This window comes from Gorilla gorilla, chromosome 19, assembly GCF_029281585.2.
Source record: "Gorilla gorilla gorilla isolate KB3781 chromosome 19, NHGRI_mGorGor1-v2.1_pri, whole genome shotgun sequence".
Taxonomy (NCBI): domain Eukaryota; kingdom Metazoa; phylum Chordata; class Mammalia; order Primates; family Hominidae; genus Gorilla; species Gorilla gorilla.
The window spans coordinates 31,514,411-31,538,617 of record NC_073243.2 but is presented as its reverse complement, the minus strand read 5'-3'; the positions used below and the strand labels follow the sequence as shown (position 1 = coordinate 31,538,617).

The 24,207-nt window shown below is 41.5% G+C and overlaps 1 protein-coding gene across 5 annotated transcripts in view; it reads right to left on the bottom strand.

The window, feature by feature from the left end:
* SERINC5 (serine incorporator 5) overlaps positions 1-24,207 on the bottom strand; it is a 149,888-nt gene that overhangs the window by 49,079 nt on the left and 76,602 nt on the right. For all 5 annotated transcript variants that reach the window (XR_010131729.1, XM_019013565.4, XM_063700668.1 and 2 more), the window contains 5 exons: positions 18,065-18,243; positions 17,495-17,577; positions 14,887-14,980; positions 9,299-9,510; positions 6,350-6,445 (listed from right to left, as the gene is read on the bottom strand). Coding sequence is in view for 4 of the 5 variants with exons in the window: in XM_019013565.4 (XP_018869110.1) it covers positions 6,350-6,445; positions 9,299-9,510; positions 14,887-14,980; positions 17,495-17,577; positions 18,065-18,243 (664 nt within the window). In the remaining variant the exon portion in view is untranslated. The remainder of the gene's footprint in view (positions 1-6,349; positions 6,446-9,298; positions 9,511-14,886; positions 14,981-17,494; positions 17,578-18,064; positions 18,244-24,207) is intronic.

The window sequence follows — 24,207 nt, the reverse complement described above, 5'->3', positions numbered from 1 at the left end:
TTGTGACCAGTGGGAATGGTAGGGCTGTTTTGTGGAATTGAGCCTTCCACCTGTGGGATCTGACCTTATCTCCAGGTAGAGCATCCGAATTGGATTGGAGGACACCCAACTGATGTCCACTGCAGAGCTTACTGCCTGCTTGCTGGTGGGGAGAAATCTCCACATATTTTAGTGTCACAGAAACCTTCTGTGTTGACTGTTGTAGTGTGAAACAGTAAGAAAAACTGAGTTATTCTAAACACTACGTAACAAAGATCCCTATAATATAACCATCAGTGGTAATTTACCTTTTACCTAACATGGAGTCTTCCATTTGGAACACCCAACCTAGGTCTGACTGCCAACTTTGCCACCAAAGCAAGTAACATAAAGTAACACTCTAGAAACCACTTTACAAACGTGCATATTTCAAGTGTCTGAAGTGAGACTAAAATTATGACTAGTATTTGCACTTGAAACAGTAAACATAACTATGTATGCTGTGGTTTAAGGAATCTTTTATTATTTGTATAAATTTATGGGATACAAGTGTAACTTTTTTACATGTAGTGGTGAAGTCTTGGCTTTTAGTGTATCTATCACCCAAATAATGTGTATTCTACCCATTAAGTAATTTCTCACCATCCATCCCCTCCCTCCTTCCTATGTTTGAGTCTTCACTATCATTCCACACTCATGTCCATGTGTACACATTATTTAGCTCCCACTTAAAAGTGAGAACATGCAGTATTTGTCTGTGTCTGCTTGTTTCACTTAAGATAATGGCTTCCAGTTCCATCCACGTTGCTACAAAAGACAGGATTTCATTCTTTTTTTATGGCTGAATAGTATTCCATTGTGTGGAGAGAGAGAGATATATATATGTGTGTGTATATATATATACGTATATATATGTGTGTATATATATACGTATATATGTGTGTGTATATATATACGTATATATATGTGTGTATATATGTGTATATATATACGTGTGTATATATACGTGTATATATATGTGTGTATATATATGTGTATATATGTATATATATAAAAATCACATTTTCTTTATCCAATCATCTGTTGATGGACATTTAAAGGTGATTCCTTATCTTTGCTATTGTGAACAGTGCTGCGATAAACACAGAGGTGCAGTTATCTTTTTGATATAATGATTTATTTTCCTTTTTGTAGCTACCCAGTAGTGGGATTGCTAGATCAAATGGCAGCTCTATTTTTAGTTCTCTGAGAAATCTCCCACTGCTTCCCATAGACGCTATGCTAATTTACATTCCCATCAACAGTATAAGTATTCCTGTTTCTCCACATCCTTGCCAACATCTGTTACTTTTTGTCTTTTTAATAATAGCCATTCTGACTGGTGTGAAATGACATCTAGTTATGGTTTTAATTTGCATTTCTCTGATGATTAGCAATGTTGAGCATTTTTTTCAAATGCCTGTTGGCCACTTATATGTCTTCTTTAGAAAAAAAATGAAATGTCTATTCATGTCCTTTGACCACTTTTTAATGGGATTATTTGGTGTTTTTTGTTGTTGAATTGAGTTCCTTGTAAATTCTGCATATTGCTCCCCTATAAGACACAGTTTGCAAATATTTTCTCTGATTCTGCAGGTTGTCTCTTCACTCTGTTGATTATTTCTTTTGCTGTACAGAAGCTAATTAGATTAACATAGTTCCATTTGTCTGGTTTTGTTTTTGTTGTCTGTGCTTTTGAGGTCTTAGTCATGAATTATTTCCCTTGAGCAATATCCAGAAGAGTTTTCCTAGGTTTTCTTCTAGCATTTTTATAGTTTCAGGTCTTACATGTAAGTCTTTAATCCACCTTCTGTTGATTTTTGTATGTGGTGAGAGACACGGGTTCGGTAGGGGTACAGCATTTGGAAATCCAAATTTGCCAGGACCACTTATTGAAAAGGGTATCCTTTCCCCAGTGTGTGTTCTTGTCAACTTTGTCAAAGACCAGATGGCTACAAATATGTGGCTTTACTTCTGGGTTCTCTATGTGGTTCCATGGATCTATTCTTATACAAATATCATGCTGTTTTGCTTACTGTAGCTTTGTAGCATAATTTGAAGAAGGGACTCCTCCAGCTTTGAAGTGTGATTCCTCCAAGTTTTGTTCTTTTTGCTTAGGATTGCTTTAGCTATTCTGGCTCTGTTGTTTCTATACAAATTTTAGGATTGTTTTTCTGTGAAAAATGTCATTGGTATTTTGATAGGGATAGCACTAATCTGTAAGACTGCTTTAGGCAATATGGTCATTTTAAACAATATTTATTCTCCTGATCCATGAGCATGGGATGTCTTTCCATTCGCTTGCATCCTTTTTATTTTTATTTTTTTGAGACGTGGTCTTGCTCTTTCACTCAGTCTGCAGTACAGTGGCCTGATCATAGCTCACCATAACCTCAAGCTCCTGGGCTCAGGTGATCCTCCAACCTCGGACCCATGAGTAGCTAGAACTACAGGTGCATGCCACCACACCCAGCTAATTTGTAAATTTTTTGTAGAGATGGGATTTCACTATGTTGCTCAGGCCGGCCTCAAATTCCTGGCCTCAAGCTATCCTCCCACCTTGGCCTCCCAAAGTGCTGGGATCACAGGGATGTGAAACTACACATGGCCCCTCCTTTTAAGTTTTTCATCAATGTTTAGTAGTTTTCATTGTAAAGATCTTTCACCTCCTTCGTTAAATTTATTCCTAGTTATTTTATTTTTTGTAGCTATTGTAAATGGGACTGGCTTCTTGATTTGGTTCTCTGCTAGATGATTACTGGTGTATAGAAACACTACTAACTTTTTTTTTGAGGTGTAGTCTCACTCTGTTGTCCAGGCTGGGGTGCAGGGGTGCTGTAGTGCGATCTTGGCTAGTGAGCCAAGATCCCTCCCCCTCCCAGGTTCAAGTGATTCTCCTGTCTCAGCCTCCCAAGTAGTTGGGATTACAGATGTGCACACCACCACGACTGGCTAATTTTTATATTTTTAGTAGACACGAGGTCTCACCATGTTGGCCAAGCTGGTCTCAAGCTCCCGACCTCAAATGATCCACCCACCCTGCCCTCCCAAAGTGCTGGGATTACAGATGTGAGCCAATGCACCCAGCCAAAACACTACTAATTTTTGTATGTTGATTTTGTATACTGCAATATTACTGAATTCATTACTCAAATCTAACAGTGTTTTGATGGAGCCTTTTGGGTTTTCCAGATATAGAATCACATCATCAATAAACACGACAATTTGACCTCCTCTCTTCCAATTTGGATACCTTTTACTTCTTCCTCTTGCCTGAGTGTCCTGGCTAGGACTTCCAGTACTATGGTGAATAGGCATGGTGAAGGCAAGCACCCTTATCTTGGTTCAGTTCTCAAAAGTAACGTTTCCCATTTTTCCCCACTCAGTATGATACTGGCTGTGGGCTTATCATATATGACCTTTATTATTTTAAGTTGTATTCCTTCTATTATTTTAAGTTATGTTCCTACTTTATTGAGGGTTTTTTTTTTACCATGAAAAGATGCTGAATTTTAACAAATGCTTTTTCTGCATCTATTGAAATGATCATATGGTTTTTATCTTTAATTCTGTTTATGTAATATGTAATGTATGATGTATCATATTTATTAATTTGCATATGTTGAACCATTCTTGCATCCATAGTATAATACCCACTTGATCATGGTATACTATCTTCTGATGTACTATTACATTGTGTTTGCTAGTATTTTGTTGAAGATTTTTCCATCTATGTTCATCAGGGGTATTGGTCTGTAATTTTTTTTTGTTGTGTCCTTGTCTGGTTTTGGTTATCAGGGTGATATACCTGGCCTTGTATAATGAGTCAGGGAGAGTTCTCTCCTCCTCCATTTCTTGGCACAATTTCAGGAGGACTGGTATTAGTTCTCCCTTATATGTTTTGTAGGATTTGGCTATGACTCCATTCGGTCCTGGCTTTTTCTTATTGGAAGATTTTTTAAATCACTGATTCAATATCACTACTCATTATGGGCCTGTTTAGGATTTCTATTCCTTCTTGCTTTCCAGAAATGTATCCATTTCCTCTAGCTTTTCTAGTTTGTAAGTATATGGAAGTTCATAATAGTCTGTAATGATCTTTTGTACTTTTGTGGTTATTATTGTGATTTTTCCTTTTTCATTTCTAATTTTGTTGATTTGGTCTTCTCTCTTCTTGGTTAGTCCAGGGGCTTATCAATTTTGTTTATCTTTTCAACAAACCACCTTTTTTTTGTTTTGTTGATCCTCTGTATTGTTCTCACGGGTTTTTTTGGGGGGGGAGGGGGGTCTTTATTTTATTTAGTTCCTTATTTTATTTTATTTTTTTTGAGACAAATTCACTGTCTATTGCCCTGGGTAGAGTGCAGTGGTGCAATAAGAGCTCACAGCTCACTGCAGCCTCAACCTCTGGGGCTCCAGTGATCCTCCCCCCTCAGCCTCCAGAGTAGATGGGACTACAGACATGCGCCACCACGCCTGGCTAATTTTTTGTATTTTTTTGTAGGGACAGGGTTTCACCATGTTGCCCAGGCTGGTCTCAAACTCCTGGGCTCCTGCGATCTGCCTGCCTCAGCCTCCCAAAGTGCTAGGATTACAAGCATGAGCCAACTCACACAGCCCTGATCTTTGTTATTTCTTTTGTTCTGCTAACTTTGGGTTTGATTTCTTCTTGATTTTCTAGTTCCAGGTGCAATGTTAGGTTGTTAATTTGTGATCTTTCTGCTTTTTTCATGTAGGCATTTAATGCTATAAACTTCCCTGTGTATGCTGTGGTTTCAAGAATCTTTATTCTTAGGCTAATTAAAAAAATGTAGAGCACTTGAAATTTAAAATAACTTTTTTTCTGTTTTTTTTTTTTTTTTTTTTTGTAGAGATGCTATGTTGCCAAGGCTGGTCTCAGCTCCTGGCTGCAAGCAATCTTCCTGCCTCAGCCTCCCAAGGTGCTTAGATTACAGGCATGTGCCACCATGCTCAGCCTTTTTTTTTCTGTTTTAAAGGGATACCTGCCATTTAAAAAATATTGTAAATAAAAATCCCAGTAAGTTAAAGCCAGAAATTAATACATAAACAGTCATAAAAGAAAGTCTTAAAGAGACTAAATTTATGTAAACTTACAGAGTCAAGATAGAATATTTAAAAAAAAAACTTAAATCCAGGATAGGCAATAGTTACTTAAGACCTCCACTTACATTACTTTCCACTATAAATAGCAACAAGGACAAGCCCATAAATACTATGTGTATATGCTAAAACTTTCAAAATTATCATTGCACCAGCTTTCCAAATTTAAAAGAGGAAACAACTTCAATTCTCTTAGACACTACATTTATTTAATTTGACTTATATAAGCTCAAATATACTCAAACATACATTTATATATGCTTATGTGTATGTATGTATATATGTATGTATGTCTGTGTATATTCACATTTATACATCACATAAGTAATAGAGAGGATAAGTAAGTTTCTGCAAGTTACTTAAGTAGCAGGATCAGTCTATAAACCAGGCAGTCCGACTTCAAAGCTCATGCTCTAATCACTATGTTCTGTTGTCTCTGTAAATAAATGTCATTTAAGACGAGTGGTTTGAGGTCACATAGCCAGTAAATCATGGATCTGTGCTCAGATCCTGCTCCCTGCTCCCCACTCCCCCACATTCTTTCCACTCTTTATTCCACTGCTATAGTCAGAAAAGAAATACAACTAAATTAAGAGGTTATTTAGGCCTAAAAGCAAACTCCACAGCCACACCTTTCCTCCTGTCTGTCCTACACACCAGGAAGAATCGAAAAAGGGAATTTTCCTTTACATAGCTCAAGTTAAAGACTTTTTCAGGAAAAAGTCTAGATCATCTCTCTACTGTGATTTAGTACATTTCTAATATTTATTTTTATTTTTTAACTTAATTTTTGTGGATACATAGTAGGCGTACATATTTCTGTGGTACATGAGATGTTTTAATACAGACGTGAAACATGTAACAATCACATCATCTAAAATGGGGTACCCATCCCCTCATGCATTGATCCTTTGTGTTACAAGCAATCCAATTATACTCTTTTAGTTATTTTTAAATGTACAATTAAATTTGACTATAGTCACCCTGTTGCGCTATCAAATACTAGGTCTTATTCATTCTTCCTATTTATTTTGTACCCATGAATCATCCTAACCTCCTCCCAAACCTCCCCCAAACCCTTCCCAGCCTCTGGGAACCATCTTTCTGCTCTCCATCTCCATGGCCTCTCCAATATTTAAACAATAGCTCATTCCTCCATGAATGAAAATATTCACACCGCAAACACAAGCCCACTAACAGGCTGGCTTACCTACTTCTGCAGGTTTGCTGGACAGAGCTGAGAAGGTGAGGTAGGTGACATAGCAGCTTATGACCCCTGATTGTAAGAGCCCCGAGTGTGGCTGTCCTGAAAAGTGACAAGAGACAGACAGACAACAGGTTTTAATTTGAAGAAAAAGAAAGCACATGCCTAAAAAACCTGATAGTCCCCATGACAGTCCTCAAACTTGAGCATCCACCTTTAAAGGAAAGAAAAGAGAAAAAAATGTAGTATGTTTCTCAGATAAAACTAAAAAGATATTAAGCGGGAGAGAGTTACACGCTGAACTGAACATTGCTATTTTAAAGATGTCAGGTTCTGCCAAGTTATCTACCAATACTTTATCAAGCCTATGGCTACACTTAAAACACACTAACTAGTCTCCCTGAGGTTTGTAACATTAGTTCTTAAATCACAAGATCAGAAAAAAAATTACCATAGTTGTTGATAAAACCACATAGCTTAATTGGGGAAGGGAATAAGTGGTAAACCAGATTTCACAGGGGATGTATTCTGGATTCTACAAGGTCATCACATACTACAGTCTATGACAGGGCAAAAAGCTCTTACCTGCCAATGATCAAAAAGCTTTTGGGAACAGAATACAAGAACTGCTCTTGGCTAAAGAGGAAGGCTATGGGGCTCAGCATTCACTGGGAGAATGGCTTTAAGGTTATTTATGTATTTATTCATTTATTTTTAACTTTTATTTTAGGTTTAGGGGTGTATGTGCAGGTTTGTTGTAAGGGGAAAATTCCCACAGGGGTTTGTCATATAGATTATTTCGTCACCCAGGTATTAAGCCTAGTACCCATTAGTTATCTTTCCTGATCCTCTCCTTCCTCCCACCTCCACCCTCTGATAGGCCCCAGTGTATGTTGTTCCCCTCTATGTGTCCACATGTTCTCATCATTTAGCTCCCACTTTTAAGCAAGAACATGTGATATTTGGTTTTCTGTTCCTGTGTTAGTTTGCTAAGGATAATGTCCTCCAGCCCCATCCATGTTCCTGCAAAGGACATGATCTCTTTCCTTTTTATGGCTACACAGTATTCCATAGATTCCATAATGTATATGTACCACATTTTCTTTATTCAATCTACCATTGATGGGCATGTCGGTGATTCCATATCTTTGCTACTGTGAATGCCTGTGTCTTTATGTGAGAACCATTTATATTCCTTTGGGTATATACCCAGTAATGAGATTGCTGGGCCTAATGATAGTTCTGTTTTTAGGTCTTTTGAGGAATTGCCACCCTGCTTTCCACTATGGTTGAACTCATTTACATTCCCACCAACAGTGTATAAGTGTTCATTTTTCTCTGAAACTTTACAAGCCATCTGTTATTTTTTGAAAGTTATAATATTTCAAGGAAACTAAGGGTTCAGATCCTTCAGAGTAACCAGGATGTGATAAGGGATCTCTCTTTCTTTCCTGCGAAATTTTCGACCACTTGCTGACATAAAAGGATGCAGTTTTTACTCAGTCTTCCCTTTGGTCAAATTTGTTTCCAAAATTATCATTATTAAATTATAATTACCAATAAAGACATAAAATAGACCCTGTTATAATGTTGCTCTTTGGCAAGGGAATAAGATTTTCCTTAGCACCTAATGGTATTAAACCATGTATTTCAAAACATTATCCCTATTTCAAAAGGTAGGACTTAACCCAAAGATTTTAATCGGAATATCAAGTTGTTCTAGGAACTCTTAACTGATCAATTAAAGGGATTAGGAGAATTATACTCTCAATTTCAATAATGGTCTTAAAATTTTTAATAGAAGAAAACAAATTATTTGTGACTAGTTGCCTTTTTTTTTTTCGACACGGAGTCTCACTGTCACCCAGGCTGGAGTGCAGTGGTGGGATCTGGGCTCACTGCAAGCTCCGCCTCCCGGGTTCAAGCAATTCTCCTGCCTCAGCCTCCCAGGTAGCTGGGAATACAGGTATGTCCCACCATGGCTGGCTAATTTTTTGGGTATTTTTTTGTAGAGACGGGGTTTCCCGAAGTTGGACAGGCTGGTCTTGAACTCCTGACCTCAGACGATCTGCCTGCCTCGGCCTCCCAAAGTGCTGGGATTACAGGCATGAACCACTGCGCCCGACCACTAGTTGCCTTTTTAAACCACTATTTTAGAAATGATTCAAGGGGGCTGTACATTGATTGCCTATATTTTCCTACCTAGAACCTGAATGTCATGTGCATTTTCATCACCTATAGGGTCCGACACCCACAAAAAAAATCAGACCAGGGACATCTCACTGTAAGCCCAAAGACACTATATCCTGGCTTAAGAAACCAAGAGTAGTTTATAAATGACAATTCACATTTATACTTCCTAAAGCACTTTCAAATCCCACTGTCTCTTCCTTCCGGCTTTGAAACAACAATGAGCAAGGTCAGGCTCACATGTTTCCACTGAGTTTACCGAGGAAGAACCTGGGTCTAAGGAAGGTTAGCACATGGGCCAGCTGCTGGCTGAGCTGGGATGGGATGTCCTGCTTCCTGACTCCCAGACCACACTGTCCACAGCCTTGAGTGAAAGATGACCCCAGAACCAACCCCTTCTGCGGCCCTTTCATTCAACTTTTACACAGAGATTGTAGGCAAGCTCATAAACACCTGAGCTTGATATACACGGAAGGCATTTCCCATTTAAAGGCTCCTCGTGGTACATTATTTAGTAAAGGCAGTATCTTCCTATTCACTGACTTCGTTAAGTTCAGGTCTTTCTCGACATGAGAAATGCTTGGCTATCACAGCTCAAGCATGAGATATGAAGAGACTGGAGCCCCACCTTGCCTACTGCTGACACATCCACAGTAAGTTAAGGAATACACTAGTTCCAAACAAACAACAAAAAAAAACCACTGGGTTTGCTCAAAGACACTTAGGAAAATATAAGTAAGGAAGAATGGAAAAAAACATGCTTACGATTTTGGACCCAGGGTGAGATGGCTACCAATGAAATAAGCAGGCATAGGCCTCCATTTACTCCCAGCAGAATTTTGTTTTCCATGCAGCCGTCTTTCTGCGTATAAAACACTGCCATCAAAACCAAGCCTCCAGTGGCAATGGAATACATGATGAGCGTCACCAGGGCCAGGGAGGCGTACCACAGCTTGTTACTGGCTGTGCCTGCTGTCCTGTTTCTCCGGGAAGTGGGTAAGAGGGAGAGGAGAGAAGACAAGTCAATGAAGCCCACCATTCTGCGGTAACAGTCACCATCCCTCAGGCAGTAACTAATGCTACAGGCCACAGGCACTGGTACCTAGTTGCTCAGAAGACACATTATTTTAGCAGTGATTATGCTCATCAAAGCTAGAAGGTTCTGGTAAATATGGAAACTTCTTGACTCAAGCTGAGAATTTTCTCTCAACACAGAGAATTCCACTTTCTGCGACAAATGTATTCATTCATTAAAATGAATAATGTCAACCCAAATGAGAGACTGAGGCAACAGTCTCAATCAGCCGAGGTTTACTGAGCCAGAGGTTTGAGGGTGCACCCAAAAGCACACAAGTCACAGAATCTTCTGTGGCTGGTGCTCCCAAAGAGGTTGCAGAAGGCTCAGTATTTACCCATTTCTTTAAAGGGGAGAAGGCATGCAGGAAAAGGGGGCAGGTGGTGAGGCAAACGCGACATTCCCGAGATTTTAACTAGTGCTCAGTAAACCCTGCTATACAAGAGATATGATAAACATTCAAAAAGGGAGTAAAGGAAGAGTTAATTATGTAGTCTCAGGGTAGGCAGAGAAATGACTGCTGTCCTGTCTTTGTTCTGCACCTGGGAAGATAAGCTTGTAATGGACATTGTCAGTGTGAAATGTAACAGACTGCAATTCCATGGACAGGGAGCTAGACTTAGGTCGCAGACCTAAAGTTACAGCTGACATGTCCTTTTTTATGGGAAGATACACATCTTGAAAGGTTTAGGGACAAGCAGAGAATTTACTTATGAGCAATTTGAGGGCAGTCATCCGGGTTGCACCGGGCCTTTTGCCTTCCGTAGAGGTCTAGCTAATGTGTAGTCCTTTGACACAAGGTTGGGAAGTCACAGCTATCTATGGGCAGGTGGAGGGGAGACAGCAGTGTCACATGACTGTGTCTCCAGGCTTAACTCTCCATTTGGTGTAATGAGTTTGAGCAGTCCTGAGACTCTTTATTTCCTTTAGCTACCTACAGACTTTATTCTAGCTTCTCCATTCTGACTATGAACCACCGTGGGTCAGTTTTTGGCAGGATGAAAAAAGTGGCTCTTCACTGGGCTTCTCCAAGTTTTCTCCATAAACACAGAGCCCCGAAGTGCCATAGTCTCTACTCCAAAGTGCTGCCAGGAGAGGTGGCTCACACCTGTAATCCCAGCACTTTGAGAGGCCAAGGCAGGCGAATCACTTGAAGCTAGGAGCTCAAGACCAGCCTGGGCAACACGGCAAAACCTTGTCTCTACAAAAATTAGCAGCATGTGGTGGTGCAAACTTGTAGTCCCAGCTGCTTGGGAGACTGAGGTAGGAGGATCACCTGAGCTCGGGTGGATGAAGGCTGCTATGAGCCATGACTGTACTACTGCACTCCAGTTTGGGCAAGAATAAGACCCTGCCTAAATTTTTTATTTTATTTTTTTTTGAGACGGAGTCTTGCTCTGTCGCCCAGGCTGGAGTGCTGTGGTGTGATCTTGGCTCATTGCAACCCCCGCCTCCCAGGTTCAAGCAATTCTCTGCCTCAGCCTCCCTAGTAGCTGGGATTACAGGTATCCACCACCATGCCAGGCTAATTTTGTATTTTTAATAAAGATGAGGTTTCACCATCTTGGCCAGGCTGGTCTTGAACTCCTGACCTCGTGATCCACCCACCTCTGCCTCCCAAAACGCTAGGATTACAGGCATGAGCCACTGTGCCTGGCCCTAAATGTTTGATAATAATAATAAATAAACTTTTAAAAACAGAAACAAAGTGTTGCCAGTAGCTCTGATGCCATCTTCTTAGGGAGGAAAGAGAATTACCTTTACTAAGAGCCATACTGGCTGACCTTAGCTCTTTATTCCCTGTACTGAAGAGAAGGATCTGTAACTGTGCTGCTTCTTTATCTAAAATAGTATCAGGGAATAGTAAAGGAAAATTTGACATTAAAAAAAATTAAATAGATAGGAGTAAATTCTGGTGATCAACTGTATGGTAGGGTGATGATGACTAGCAGTAAGGTATTATATATTACAAAACAGCTAGAGGAGAGGCTTTTGAAGATTCTCAACACAAAGAAATGATACAGCCTGGCCAACAGAGCAAGACCCCATCTACAAAAACCAAAAACCAAACCAAAACAAAAAACAAACAAAAAAATTAGCTGGACATGCTAATTAGCCAGCTTCTTGGGAGGCAGAGGCAGGAGGATCTCTCAAGCCTAGGAGTTCAAGGCTGCAGTGAGCTATGACTGCGCCACTGCACTCCAGCCTGGGTGACAGAGTGAGACCCTGTCTCTTAAAAAAAAAGGAAAAAAAAGAAAGGAAAGAAAGAAAAAGATGATAAATCCATGAGGTAATGAATAGCCAACTACCTTGATTTGATTACTATATAACATATATGTATCAAAACGTCAAAATGAACCCGATAAATATGTACAATTACAATATGTCAATTAAAAAATAAATTAGGGCATGGTGACTCATGCCTGTAATCCCAGCACTTTGGGAGGCCAAGGCGGACAGATCACGAGGTCAGGAATTCGAGACCAGCCTGACCAACATGGCGAAACCCCATCTCTACCAAAAATACAAAAATTATCCGGGTGTGGTGGTGCATGCCTGTAATCCCAGCTACTTGAGTGGCTGAATCGCTTGGACACCAGAGGCAGAGGCTGCGGTGAGCCCAGATCATGCCACTGCACTCTAGCCTGGGCAACAGAGCAAGACCCTGTCTCACACAAAAAAGGAAATTGTTCAGAACAAAAAAAAGTATCTATAAATGCTAAATGAAGAGGACAGAACAGGGAGAATGAATTGAATGAATCATTGTCATCTGCCTTATGATTAAATTGCTCTTTGTAACCACATTCTCCCAAACCTCACAGAAAAAGCAACTTGCTTTATGCCCTCACAAAACTGGAAAGTGTTCAAGCAACCCAGCTAAAATGTTTTAATGATGAAAAAGTTCCTGCAACCAGAAACAAAGAAAATAGGGAGGAAAGGCCAAAATGATAATGACCGTCATATTCCTGAAACTGTGCCAGACACTCCAATGACCTTGGAATTATTCTAACATAAAAGGCATACAAAGGAAATGAGAGAAAAATGGGATTCTAAAAAGGAAAAACATATCTAAGAGCAAATAATAATGGATGATGGGGAGACAGCATGAATTATACAGAAAAAGGTAAACACTGCTGACTGGTTTGTGTGTGGGAGACGACCAACGCTTCTATTCACTAGTCTTTTTGGTTATGTTATTAGAATATGAAGGACTTTCTTTCAGTTAATTTATGTTTACAGTCCATCCCAAAGTTAAATCTTCAACCCTAACCTTTCCCCTGAATGTCACTTATATTATCCAATTGTTCATTTAACAATTGGAGACCCACTTGAAGGTCTAATTGGTATCTCAAACTTGGCACATCCAGGCTAAGGCTAACTTCCTGATATTGACACCCCCATTCCTCCATCCCCCAAACCAGCTATTGCGCAATCATCCAACCTCAGAAAACAGCAATTCCAACTTCCCATCGTTAGGGGAAGAGGGAAAGAAAGAAAGAAAGAGGAAAGGAAAGAAAGGAAAGCAAAGAAAGAGGAAAGGAAAAGGAAAAGGAAAGGAAGAGGAAAGGAAAGAAGGAAGGAAGGAAGGAAGGAAGAAAATGAAATGAAATGAAATGAAATGAAATGAAATGAAAAGAAAAGAAGCCGGGTGCAGTGGCTCACGCCCGTAATCCCAGCACTTTGGGAGGCCGAGGTGGGCGGATCACCAGGTCAGGATATGGAGACCATCCTGGCTAACACGGTGAAACCCCATCTCTACTAAAAAATACAAAAAATTAGCCGGGCATGGTGGCAGGCGACTGTAGTCCCAGCTACTTGAGAGGCTGAGGCAGGAAAATGGCATGAACCCGGGAGGCGGAGCTTGCAGCGAGCCGAGATTGCGCCACTGCACTCCAGCCTGGGCGACAGAACGAGACGATGTCTCAAAAAAAAAAAAGAAAAGAAAAGAAAAGAAAAGAACAAAAGAACTGCGGTCACTCTGGAAGCTTCTTGCTGCTCTCCCCTCCCCCACCCACCTCCACCCAGAGCTGGCTTTGGAACATAGGAGGATCCAGCTCCTTGCTACCATTTAGTTCCAGACTACTCCTCCCTCACCTGGATTGACTCCCCCTGACCTCCTTACTTGCACCCCTGACACCTTTTCACCTTTCTGGACTTAAAACAGATTATATTCCTCCCTTTTTAAGGCCCTCTGGTGCTCTCCCATCCCACTAAAAATCCAAAAAAAGTCTTTACACTCGACACCTAAAGCCCTTTGTTTCAATTCTAATAGAGAATTGACACTGTAAACCACAAAATTTGAGCTAGAAAGGAAAAAAAAAGAACACACCAGTTAGTCCAAACACATTATTTAAGTGTGAAAATGGAGGTCAGAGGGGCCGACTGATGAGCTCTACAGTGAGAGCAAGCATTAAAAGGGGCACTGAAGCCGAACACCATGTCATCCCAGTACTTTGGGAGGCCAAGGCAGAAGGATCTCTTTAACCCAGGAATTCAAGATCAGCCTGGGCGACGTGGCGAAATCCCATCTCTACCAAGCAAACAAAAAAAGAAATTAGCCAAGTGTGGTGCCACATGCCTGTAGTCCCAGCTTCTCAGGGGGCTGAGGTGGGAGAATCACTGAAGCCTGGGAAATCGAAGCTGCAGTGAGCCATGATCACACAACTGCACTCCGGCCTGAATGACAAAGTGGGATCCCATCTCAAAAAAAAAAAAATAATAATAATAAAAGAAAAAGAAAACAAAAGGGTACTGAAATCTGCATCTCCTGGTTGCCAGGCCCATGACCTTTCTATCCTACTGTTTTTAGGATCATCTCCTTCTCAAGATATTTACAAAGAGATAAATGAAAAAGGGAAGAAAAGGTACTTTAGTTGTTCTATTAAGAGCAATGAGCACATTTTCTAGACTCTTATAAGCAAGAGTCTGTTAAAAAAACACAGCAAGGCCAGGCGCGGTGGCTCAAGCCTGTAATCCCAGCACTTTGGGAGGCCGAGGTGGGCGGATCACGAGGTCAGGAGATCCAGACCGGTATGAGCAGGGGATTGAGTGTGGCTAATTCACACCACTGGTTGACTCAGAGCCCAAGCAAGGGAGTAGGGGCAGGGGGTCAAAAACTGAGAAGTAAATGAAGGAGAGGAGTAAATGAAGAGGTACAAAAAAGCAGGTATAAAGGGAAACAAAACTGCAAATCCCTAGCAATGCAGTTGAGTACAGCCTTGTTCAAAACTGGGCAGTTTCTGTGAGTCAATGGGAAGCTTTCCATAAAGGCACACACCAGTTCTTATTCCATTTATGTGCAAACTCCACGAGCAGGAGGAGCTGGATGCCAATGAAGAGGAAGCCTCCGACGGCTCCCACATAGCGCCAGGCTGCAAAAGACCATGAAGAACACAATGAGGCAACCTTTCGTTGTATTTTGCTCAAAAGAGAATAACCACAGCTAATTTTTACTAGATGATCAGTGTACCTAACATATTTAATTCCCACACAACCATATAAGATATGTATTACTATTATAAATGTCATTCACTTTACAGAAGAGAAAAATTGAGAATCTATGTAGGTTGACAACATCTCAGTCAATAAATGGTATACTTGGGATCTGAACACAGGCAGTCTGACCCTGAAATATCCAAGCTTATCCTCCACACTACATCTGCCAGGTACCCTAATAGATGCCCTAATTCATAAAATCCATAATGACCCACAACTTAAAAGCAAACACATATTGCCAGGAAAATCAAAGGTTCAAATTTTATTGGGTAAAAAGTCAACAATGACCAGTAAAGAAACAAGGTTCAGACAGGGGACAAGGACTCGGCTCAACCTCTGGCTCTGCCACAAAGACACTATAACCTTGAATAAGTCACATCGCATGGGTTCCAGTTTGTCTATAAAAATCACTGAGCTGGGGCTGGGCACAGTGGCTCATGCCTGCAATCCTAGCACTTTGGGAGGCTGAGGCAGGGGGATCACTTGAGGTCAGGAGTCGGAAACCAGCCTGGCCTACATGGTGAAACCCTGACTCTACTTTAAAAAAAATTCCAGGCATAGTGGTGGGTGCCTGTAATCCCATCTACTCAGGAGGCTGAGGCAGGAGAATCACTTGAACCTGTGAGGTGGAGGTGGCAGTGAGCTGAGATTGCACCACTGCACTCCAGCCTGGGTGACAGAGCGAGACTTGATCTCAAAAAGAAAAAAAAAAAGAAAAAAAGAAAAGACTGAGCTTGGCCGGGCGCAGTGGCTCACGCCTGTAAATCCCAGCACTTTGGGAGGCCAAGGGGGGCGGATCACAAGGTCAGGAGTTTGAGACCAGACTGGCCAATATGGTGAAACCCCGTCTCTACCAAAAATACAAAAATTAGCCAGGCGTGGTGGTGCATGCCTGTAGTCCCAGCTACTCGGGAGGCTGACGCAGAAGAATTGCTTGAACCCGTGAGGCGGAGGCTGCAGTGAAGCGAGATCGTGCCACTGCACTCTAACCTGGGCAACAGAGCGAGACTCTGTCTCGAAAAAAAAAAAAAAAAAAAGACTGAGCTGGACCAGAGGGTTTCTAGGTCTCTTCTCCCTCCAAATATACATTCTAATACATAAAAGGATCTCTGTAGAGGAATTTTAAAACTTTTAACAGTATTTTAGGTAACAGCAAGACTTGGGGAGTACATGAAAAACAAGTATGACCTTAAACAACTAGCTAGGCTATACATATACAGAAGTATGTATATACTTAGTATAAAAACAAGTATAAAAACAAGTATAAAAACAAGTATGACCTTAAACAACTAGCTAGGCTATACATATACATAACTATATGAACTTCATATACATAACTATATGAAGGATTATGGCTGTTCCTTATAAACTGACACAATCTAAATGTTTAGTTTAATTTTGTTTTTGAGACAAAGTCTCACTCTGTCGCCCAGGCTGGAGTACAGTGGTGCAATCTCGGCTCACTGCAACCTCTGCCTCCCAGGTTCAAGCAATTCTCATGTCTCAGCCTCCTGAGTAGCTGGGATTACAAGCACACACCACCATGCCTGGCTAATTTTTATATTTTTTAGTAGAGATGAGGTTTCACCATGTTGGCCAGGCTGGTCTCAAACGAACTCCTGGCCTCAAGTGATCCACCCACCTCAGCCTCCCAAAGTGCTAGGATTACAGGTGTGAGCTACCACGCCTGGCCTAAATGTTTTTAATACCTTACTTAGGAAAGTGAATCCATTTGGGTTGAACAAAATGCTCTGAACCACTGAAATTCAGGTTTTTCCCTCAGCTCATATGAAAAAGGGCACCCTGTTTCAGCTATGATTAAAGGCTTCATATTAATGAATTAAAGCAGGTTCTAACAATAAAGAATATAATTCAATGCTACAGAGCTTCACATACGGTAAGTTTAATAACAGACTGAAAGATGCTTTTCCTGTCCCACTGTCGCTGCAGCAGACATTTAGCTGCTGACAGCCCTGTGCTCCCTGTTGCTGGGTTTTCTACAGAGCTTCACATACGGTAAGTTTAATAACAGACTGAAAGATGCTTTTCCTGTCCCACTGTCGCTGCAGCAGACATTTAGCTGCTGACAGCCCTGTGCTCCCTGTTGCTGGGTTTTCTGTGCAGTGCTTGGAAAGAACAAGGTCTCCCAGGCCAGCAGAGTATCAAAGTCCTCTTACACCCTACCTGGAAGTGGGATGCGGTGGTGAGAAGAGGGCAGGTAGATAGGCAATGATGGAAAAAGTACGGGCAGGTAAGTCAGGAATTTCTTTTGAAGCCAAAAGAAAATCAGTAATTCTAACTATCAGAGGTACTTTGGACTGCGCTTCTGAGCAATTTGACAAAATGGGTAAAAACAAAATAAACAGGTACCCAAAATACCCCATTAGTACCGTTCAGAAAGGTGTCCTGATCTGGAATGAAGAAAGCTCCTGAGCACATGGCCCCCAACAGCAGAAGTTTAAAGAACCAAAAGCTAGAAGTGGGGGGAAAAAAAGAGGAAATGTATTTAAATGACATTCAAGAAGGACAAAGGACCTCTTAGAAGGTACAGCATGTCAATCCATGATTCTGCCATTGGCCAATGTTCTCTCCTAATCAAGGGGAAGTAATTAGGTGACTTGAAGAATGCTTTTTCCCATAATTAGGCAGACTCAGTGCAGCCTCCAATTGTGCAAAACACCATTTCATTGCAGGGGTGGAAATGACCTGGGGGAAGGTCTTGGAACAAGAAATAAACTCTTTGTCTTGAGTAAATTTCGCATCATGGTACCAGGTGTTACAAATAAGATTCTACCTTTGAGGCAACCATGTGGGTAAGTATCAATTCCACCTTCCCCTAAATCAACAATTTCAACTAGAAGAAGAGCAGTCACAGTGTCTGGTGGGCAGATGGGATCCTGGACTACTGTCCTGAACATAAGAAAGGAGAAAGCAATCCCCAAGAAGACTAAAATACTTACCCATTGTGAATATGAGCTCTACAACTTTTGCTGTTGTTGATTTTCAAGGTCAGTAGACAGAAGATAAAGAAGAAACAAGCCATTCCAAAACAGACTCTATACACGGCAGAATATCCCACCAGCTTCTCACAGGTGTCACCAGCTTTAATGCCTTTACACATATCTTCAAAAAAAGGAATCTGAGGAGAAAGTTTCGAAAAGTCATCTGTTACAACTGAGTGAGAGGTGGACCGTCATGGAGTGTTCACGCAGCCAACCACAACATCCGCTGTGGAAATGGATTGTGTGCATAAAGAAACAGACTGAGGATCTATCTTCTAAAGAGATATTTTTCTAATTTTCTCTGAATCTTTTTTAAAGATACAGTGATCATAAAGTAACACTCAGCCTTTACTTGCCCCAAATGACTTCTGAAATCCAACATCAGATTTTACAAAAATTACCTTTTTTTTAACCGCCCCCACCCCCACCCCACCCCCGACCCCAAGACAAGGTCTCTCTGGCTCTGCTGCCCCGCCTAGAGTTTAGTGGCACAATCACAACTCACTGCAGCCTCAATCTTCCAGGCTCAGGTAATCCTCCTGCCTCAGCCTCCCAATTAGCTGGGACTAAAGGCACGCACCACCATGCCCAGCTAATTTTTGTATTTTTTTTTTTTTTTTTTTTTTGTAGAGATGGGGTTTTGTCATGTTGCCCAGACTGGTCTTGAACTCCTGAGCTCAAGCAATCCACCTGTCTTGGCATCCCAAAGTGCTGGGATTATCATAGGTATGAACCACTGCACCTGGCCTAAAATCCCATTTCAATACATGGATATATTTTTGTTGATATGTATACATATATACAAATAAAAAATCAGAGACTTCTTTTACTATCCAACCAAAATGTCACTCCTCTCCCTCAGAAGAGTAAACAATTTGGTGGGTAGAGTATTTGTATTAATTCACATAGATAAATGTACGTGTATACATATATACAACACACATACATACACTTATATCGTACTATGCATATAATAAATATATTAAAACAGCTTTTTAAAATAAAAGATTGTATGTAATGTTCTGCAATATTTTTTCCCAATTAACAATAAGCTGGGCCAGATACGGTGGCTCATGCCTGTAATCCCAGCACTTTGGGAGGCTGAGGTGGGTGGATCACCTGAGGTCAGGAGTTTGAGACCAGCCTGGCCAACATGTGAAACCCTGTCTCTACTAAAAATACAATAATTAGCCTGGCGTGGTGGCTCGTGCCTGTAATCCCAGCTACTAGGGAGGCTGAAGCAGGAGAACTGCTTGAACCTGGGAGGCAGAGGTTGCAGCGAGCCAAGATCGCAACACTGCACTCTAGCCTGGGCAACAGAGTGAGACTCTGTCCCAAAAAAAGAAAACAAAAATAAACAATAAGCCATGAAGAGTCTTTCTCTATTAATACGCAAAATCCCATCACATTCTTTTTCATCACTATCTTACATTGTAAAAAGGCTTGATCAAAATCAATAACCATTCTCACACTGATCTTAATTTTTTGTTGGGGGAGGTTTTTAAATTTTATTTTTTGTACTTGTTTTTTATTATCACAAACACTGATTCAATAAATACTGCTGTTCATGCCTCACTGCACCTGTGCCATTATTTATGTAGGACAGACACCTGAGCTAGAAATGGAATTAGTAGGTCAAGTAGTCAGGTCGAATGTCCCTTATCCAAAATGCTTGGGACCAGAAGTCTTTCAGAATTTGGAATATTTACACTATATTACTGGCTAAGGTTCCCTAATCCAAAAAAATCCAGAATGCTTCAGTGAGCATTGCCTTTGAGTATCATGTTGGCACTTTAAAAGTTTCAAATTTTAGAGTATTTCACATTTCAGATGTTTGGATTAGGAATACTCAACCAGTATCTACATTTTTAAACTTCAAGATAAGAGTTAAATCGTACTTTCAAAGGCTGTATCAATTTACATCCTACCAGTAATATCTGAGATTGCACATTTCCCAACTTGGACATCTAATTTAAAGGCAAAAACCCAATATCCTGTTTTAATGTACATCTTTCCTTATTACTAGTGAGATTCAGCATCTTTTCTCAAGTTTATGGCCATCTGTTTTTTTTCTCTGAATTGGCTGTTAATTGGGTATTTTCTTGATCCACTGGAGCTCTTTATTAGTGGGTCTTAATCTTCTGATAAATGTTGACAATAGCTTATTCTAGCCAAATTAGAAGGCTTCCATGTGAAATAATCACTTTCATTATCAGAATAATTAAAATCTTACACAATGAGAACAAGCAGCACATTCCTAGTAATGTCATAAACTAAGGATTTGGTCAGTCATAAAAACTTGCTTCTTATCAACATCAAAGTTGAACACTCTTCTGAACAGAAAATAAATCACATTAACTATTATTCGTAAGAAAAATAAAGTATCACAGAGAAAAAATAGCACAAAACTGAAGGTAAAAGTAAAGTGTGATAAAGAAGATAATTTACAGTTTCTTCTCCAGAAAAAGATACTGAAGAAACAATAATATCTGTGGCTATCAGGATTTCCATAAACAAATGTCAACCCAAATGAGAGACTGAGGCAACAGTCTCAATGGGGAATAATTAAGCCAGAGCTTGAGGGGCTGCTGAGAAACACACAAATCACAGAATCCTCTGTGGCTGGTGCTCCCAAAGAGGTTGCTCAGTATTTACCCATTTCTTTAAAGGGGAGAAGGCATGCAGGAAAAGGGGGCAGGTGGTGAGGCAAACGCAACATTCTCCTGAGATTTTAACTAGTGCCCAGTAAACTCCACTATACAAGAGATATGATAAACATTCAAAAAGGGAGTAAAGGAAGAGTTAATTATGTAGTCTCAGGGTAGGCAGAGAAATGACTGCTGTCCTGTCTTTGTTCTGCACCTGGGAAGATAAGCTTGTAATGGGCATTGTCAGTGTGAAATGTAACAGACTGCAATTCCATGGACAGGGAGCTAGACTTAGATTGCAGACCTAAAGTTACAGCTGACATGTCCTTTTTTATGGGAAGATACACATCTTGAAAGGTTTAGGGACCAGCAGAGAATTTACTTATGAGCAATTTGAGGGCAGTCATCCGGGATGCACGAGGCCTTCTGCCTTCTCCAGGGGTGTGGCTAATGCATAGCGCTTTGACACAAGGTTGGGAAGTCGCAGCTATTTACTGGGCAGGGGGGCAAGGTGCAAGGGGACAGCAGCAGTGTCACGTGACTGTCTCTCCAGTCTTAAGTTTCCATTTGGCATAAAGAGTTTGGGCAGTCCTGAGAGGGTTTATTTTCCTTTACACAAACAAACAAAGAGTTCCATTTTCTCCCCACTCCTTTTTGAGACAGGGTCTCACTCTGTACCCAGGCTGGAGTGCAGTGGCGCAATCTTGGCTCACTGCAACCTTCCCCTCCAGGGCTCAAGCCATCCTCCTACCTCAGCTTCCTGAGTAGCTAGGACTACAGGCATGTGCCACCAAGCTCAGCTAATTTTGTGTGTGTGTGTGTGTGTGTGTGTGTGTGTGTGTGTGTGTAGAGTTGGTGTTTCACCATGTTGACCAGACTGGTCTCGAACTCCTAGACTCAAGCAATCCACCTGCCTCAGCCTCCCAAAGTGCTGGGATTACAGGTGTCAGCCACTGTACCTGGCCAGCTCCATTTTCATGAAGACATGTGAAAGACTTCATGAGGAAATAGCCAACATTTTGTTTTCAGCAAATTCCTAAAACTGTACATTTTTTATGACTTTTTTTTACACCATTTTGTCACAACAGAGACAAGATGTTTTGCTTGATAAAGACTGCATCCAACCAGATAAGTAGATAAACAAGCACAGTCTTCAACTATCAGTCCTCACTGGAGGACTCTGTGGCCATAAAAAGGGTAGGTACGGTTCTAATTCGTGACAAGCACCTGGCATCTGCCCCTGAAGGCTCTGCCCACATCAAAGACTGTTTCTTGCACAACCAACCAGATTGACCAGCCCAGACCAGGAAATTCTTTTTTTCTTTGTTGCTCTCCCTGGACTACTTCATTAACCCTTTTCCTATTCCCTTTCTCTTAATGTTAAATGTTATTTTGTTTGTTGCGCAATGTTTAATCAGTAACATTTATATATTGACAGTATATGATTGTGTACGGTTTGCAATAATGACTTGCTGGTGCAGAGGCTGGAACCTGTGTGCCTGCAGATCTAATGACTGGATGAGAAGTACTAAGAATTGCCTGCCTGGGAACTCCATGTAGCTGGTGGCTTTTGTAATTGAAATAGCATCAATAGAAGTCCAACATTATGGAAAGACACAAATGTTCGTGGACCTGGTTACCTCTGACCTTGGCGTCACTCACAAAAACCAAGATATGCCACCCTAAAGTATTCTTCTTTGCATATTTCAAGCTCGTTATTCTGAGAAGCTGAAGACACAGGAGTAGCTCTGCAAAGCTGCTGTTTTATACAAAAAATTTACATCTATAGAGGAAATCTACATTAGTAAAGTGTATCAGATGTTTATTCACCATACATTTCTTCCCCTCACTCTCCCATTACGTGTTGCCAGCAACTCCCAGAGGCCCCAAGCCCCTATTCCTCTCTGTAGCTCAAGATGCCATAAGCTTCTATCATCTGACCCCCCACCCCCTTTTTTTAATTGAGACCTCTGTTGCCCAGGCTGGAGTGCAGTGGCGCAATCTCACCTCACTGCAACCTCTGCCTCCCAGGTTCAAGTGATTCTCCTGCCTCGGCCTCCCGAGTAGCTGGGATTACAGGCACCTGCCACCACGCCTGGCTAATTTTTGTATTTTTAGTAGAGATGGGGTTTCACTATGTTGGCCAGGCTGGTCTTGAACTCCTGGCCTCAAATGATCCACCCACCTTGGCCTCCCAAAGTCCTGGGATTAGAGGCGTGAACCACCATGCCCAGCCTATCTGACCCTTTTTAAAATTGCTTTTTCTCCTGTAATTGGTCTTATGTCAATTTAATTTGCTTCCAGAGAAAGAACCTAGAACAGTGGAAGGAAGCCATTTTTCCCTTCTCTACAAAGGCAAGGTCTTGCTGGGAAGGGCCAGGTGCATGCCAGGCTTAGCAGTCAGGCCCCCATCCTGTAAGCAAGGGGAAAAGCACTACTGAAGCTAGAACACCTTTGGCTACAAAGTGGAAGACGTGGTGAAAGGGTACACAGACTTGAGGCAAGGGGACAAGTTTGAAGGCCACTGGGAACAGGTGAAGAAGGTAACCCCAGGCAGAGAAACCAGAGATTCTGCAGGTAGAGCTCACAATTGGCAGGACAGCACAGATGACAAGCATGAAGCAGAAGAATGAGACAAAGCTGTTTTGTTTTCTTCTTTTTTTATGGCATTGCTGTTTGGGGTGGAGGGAGGGTGGAGGGCAGGGGACAGACAGCAGAAGTGAAGAACAAAGCAGGAGTTTGCTCTTTAACACCTTAGGGCATCACCAAGGGGCATCCCAGCGAGAACAGTCTGGTCTGGAAATTGCTTTAGAACAGCAATTGGGGCCGGATACAGGAAGTGTCAGGCCTCTGAGCCCAAGCCAAGCCATCGCATCTCCTGTGACTTGCACGCATCCCCTGTGACTTGCACGTATACGCCCAGATGGCCTGAAGTAACTGAAGAATCACAAAAGAAGTGCTCTGCCTTAACTGATGACATTCCACCATTGTGATTTGTTCCTGCCCCACCTTAACTGAGTGATTAACCCTGTGAATTTCCTTCTCCTGGCTCAGAAGCTCCTCCACTGAGCACCTTGTGACCCCTGCCCCTGCCCACCAGAGAACAACCCCCTTTGACTGTAATTTTCCATTACCATCCCAAATCCTATAAAACCGCCCCACCCCTATCTCCCTTCGCTGACTCTCTTTTCGGACTCAGCCCGCCTGCACCCAGGTGAAATAAACAGCCATGTTGCTCACACAAAGCCTGTTTGGTGGTCTCTTCACACGGACGCGCATGAAAGGAAGCACCCGCAGGCGGGTAATGAGAAGTCAGTCACACAGGTGCTTTCTGGAGGAACCTGAATTTTTAGCTGTGTTTAAACGTGAGTGATGAAACAGCATGGTTAAAATTTTCAGGTGCTGAAATATGGTAGGGGACACACACAAAAATGAATGTTTCAGAGAGTCTAA